We start from the raw sequence: 3,074 nt of genomic DNA, 5'->3' as shown, positions 1-3,074 counted from the left end.
ACAGTCTGGCAAATGGTCTATGGCTTGGACGAGGTCCCACCACAGCTACAAAATTTGAGTTTCACTGAGAAAATGCTGATAGCACGTGTAAAGCATAACCACTGCATTGTCAAGGTCCATATGTCAGGCATGTCCAAGCTATGTGCTAATGTGGTCAGCCATTCACTTCCCATGCCCAAGATATACTCAGTGCTGCCACCTAGATGTGAGGAATTGAGCGAAGTGTTAGCATTCTTGTACCTTGGACCTAACCAACCAACCTCTAAGGAGTATAAGCGCACACCCATGCTAGTACGGCGTAACAAAGTGGCGGATGCGCTTGAATGGCTCAAACTCAATCACATTGACTATGCTGATCTTGAGATATCTTATGACAACATCAATTCATATCCTGAGGATGAGCCACCTGTGATCGTAAATTACTCAAAGAGCATGGAGTCCAATGTAGATCCTGAGGCGTCAGCTGTAAATGCAAGTGAAGAAGATGAAGATGCCGATGATGGAGCGTGTCCTTTTGTTGTGCATGGATTAACAGGAACAAGCCTTGAACACATGGGAAAAGTCAGACCATATGAGATCACTGCACGAGCTATTGAACACTTCAAATCTGGAGGCAAAGTACTTGGCATTGGTCAATCTGCAGAGCCAGAGAGTTTATACCACAATCCTCAGCTGTATCCTCAGATGTTCCCATGGTTATTCCCATATGGCCTAGGTGAACTGAACAATTCTGCAAGCGGGTGTCGACCTGTCTCTGAAGAACAAAGAAAGCAACAGCTTCTGATGTACCATGATAAGCGCTTTCAACTAGAGCCATTGTTTCCACTGGTTGCATTAAACCATGAGCAGATCAAGAAATCCACCACAGCGGGATATTTGTTGGCAGACAAGAACAAGTTTGGTGAAATAGCTAACAGGCTTCTGAACATCAAAGACTCCACCCTGGCAGACATTATTCAACGGCTAAGCACAGGATCTATGAAACCAGAGACCGAAGATGAAAAGGCGTGCTTCAAAATATTGAATGCCCTTGATCATGTCAATTATAAGGTGCAGGGCTCCATCACAAGCAAGAAATATATGCGCAATGAAATATGGTCACTAGTCTCCTACCTCGGTGCACCCTCGTGGTTTGTGACCTTTGCTCCAGCTGATGTCAAGCACCCTGTGGCCCTGTATTTTGCAGACACCAATCTGAAATTTGTACCTGAGTTCAGAGACAAGAATGAGCGCTTGCGGTTGATTGCCAATAATCCAGTGGCTGGTGCACGCTTCTTCAAAATGATGGTGGATCTATTTATCAAGCATGTTCTTGGGGTGGGACTGGATAGACCAGGGATGTATGGAAAAACATCAGGATATTATGGGACAGTGGAGCAACAGGGTCGGCTAACACTGCACATGCATATGCTTATCTGGATTAAAAATTCCCTTACACCCCAGGAAATTCGAGATAAAATCATGGATCCAAAGTCAGACTTCCAGAAGGCCATGGTAGAGTATCTAGAGAGTGTGCACATGGGTGAATTCATGACAGGCAGCATGGAGAGTGTGAAGTGGAACATAGCAGAGGAAGATCACAAAAATCCATCCAGGGTCCCACCCACAGAGACATTGCCAGAGCCACCACCCAAGAAGTGCGACCACTCCACCAAATCAGACTGTGATCAGTGTCAGAAGCATACATCCTGGTGGACCAGATTCAAGCAGACAGTGGATGAAATATTATATCTATCCAACAGACACACATGTCGGGCATCCTCAAAGAAAGACAAGGCTGATCTGGATAAATCTGACAAACCTGAATTTGATAATCGAGGCTGTACAGACAAAAATGGAAATTGCAAAGCCCGGTTCCCCAGAGAGACACATCCAGAGACTGTGGTAGACCCAAGCACTGGTGCACTGATCATGAAGAAGGGAGAGGCATGGATCAACACCATCACCCACGCAGTCACCTATCTCATGCGCGGGAACACTGATGTCACCAGTCTACTGTCGGGCACTGCCATCAAGTCTATCATAGCTTATGTTGCTGATTACATAACCAAGACCCCACTCAAAACCCATGTGATGTTCCAGTCTATCCAGCAAGTGTTTGAGCGCAATGTGGAGTTGTTAGGCAGTCAAAAGTCTACTAAAGAGAAGGCCCGGTCTTTGATCACCAAGATAGTGAACTTGCTGACTGCATGCTCTGAAATTGGTGGACCCATGGCAGCCATGTATCTGCTCAAGCATCCAGACCACTACAAGAGCCACAAATTCCGCACATGTTTCTGGAGAGGATATGTGTATGAGGTGATGCGTGCATGGGAGGACTCTGCCAAGATTGCCGAGGAAGGGACCACCAAAGTCATGCTCGGACTTTCAGGAACATCCAAGCGGATCATAGCATTGTCACCTGTGCAGGACTATATATGGCGACCCACTGAGTACGAGCACATGTCACTATACGACTGGGTCAGACTGGCAGACAAGCAGCGGATCACATACCGTAAAAAGGGCCCCAAAAAATCTGAAGAGCATATTGATGAGCATGCAGATGTGGACTCAGAGTTTGAGGACAACTATGATGTCAGTGATGCAGAATTGAAGGGTGCTGGAGTCAATGAAGAGGAAGAAGAATCAGAGGATGAACTTTTGCTTACAAAAACATCGAACCAGGAGCTTGAAGCAGATAGCGCACCTAAGCCCAAGAAATCCAGGTCAAAATATGTGCAGTTCCATGAGAATCATCCACAGTATGACACCCATCATGTGAAGCTGCTGGATGAGTCAGAGGCATATGTTCCCAACTTCATTGGTGGCTCGCTCCCAGGAGAGATGCAGGCAACCGTGAACAATATTGCATGACCATGCTCACTCTCTTCAAGCCTTGGCGCAATGGACAGGATCTGAGACCAAGCCAGGATGTGCTCTGGGATGATGTGTTCAATGGCTATTCATTCTCAGAGCGGCAGCTGGAGGTCATGAAATTCTTCCATATCAAATATGAGTGCAATGATGCCAGGGATGACTATTCTGCTGCTCGTAAAAAGGGAGGAAAGACTGGTCCTTCACCATTCAACATGGAT

At 46.4% G+C, this 3,074-nt stretch overlaps 2 protein-coding genes across 2 annotated transcripts; both read left to right on the top strand.

Annotated features, from left to right (window-relative positions):
• Window positions 1-129: 129 nt before the first annotated feature.
• Window positions 130-798, top strand: TRAVEDRAFT_137690 (uncharacterized protein; the record flags this gene model as incomplete). Its single annotated transcript, XM_008047675.1, has 1 exon — window positions 130-798. A coding segment is annotated over one exon (669 nt), but the record flags the coding sequence as incomplete, so codon positions are not given.
• A 540-nt stretch (window positions 799-1,338) lies between these two features.
• On the top strand, window positions 1,339-2,106 carry TRAVEDRAFT_137693 (uncharacterized protein; the record flags this gene model as incomplete). The annotated part of the gene is made up of 1 exon (XM_008047674.1): window positions 1,339-2,106. A coding segment is annotated over one exon (768 nt), but the record flags the coding sequence as incomplete, so codon positions are not given.
• Window positions 2,107-3,074: the final 968 nt, after the last annotated feature.

The sequence above is a fragment of the Trametes versicolor genome (assembly GCF_000271585.1).
Source record: "Trametes versicolor FP-101664 SS1 unplaced genomic scaffold TRAVEscaffold_128, whole genome shotgun sequence".
NCBI lineage: Eukaryota > Fungi > Basidiomycota > Agaricomycetes > Polyporales > Polyporaceae > Trametes > Trametes versicolor.
The sequence above is the reverse complement of the archived record's forward strand: the minus strand, read 5'-3'. Positions and strand labels throughout refer to the sequence as shown.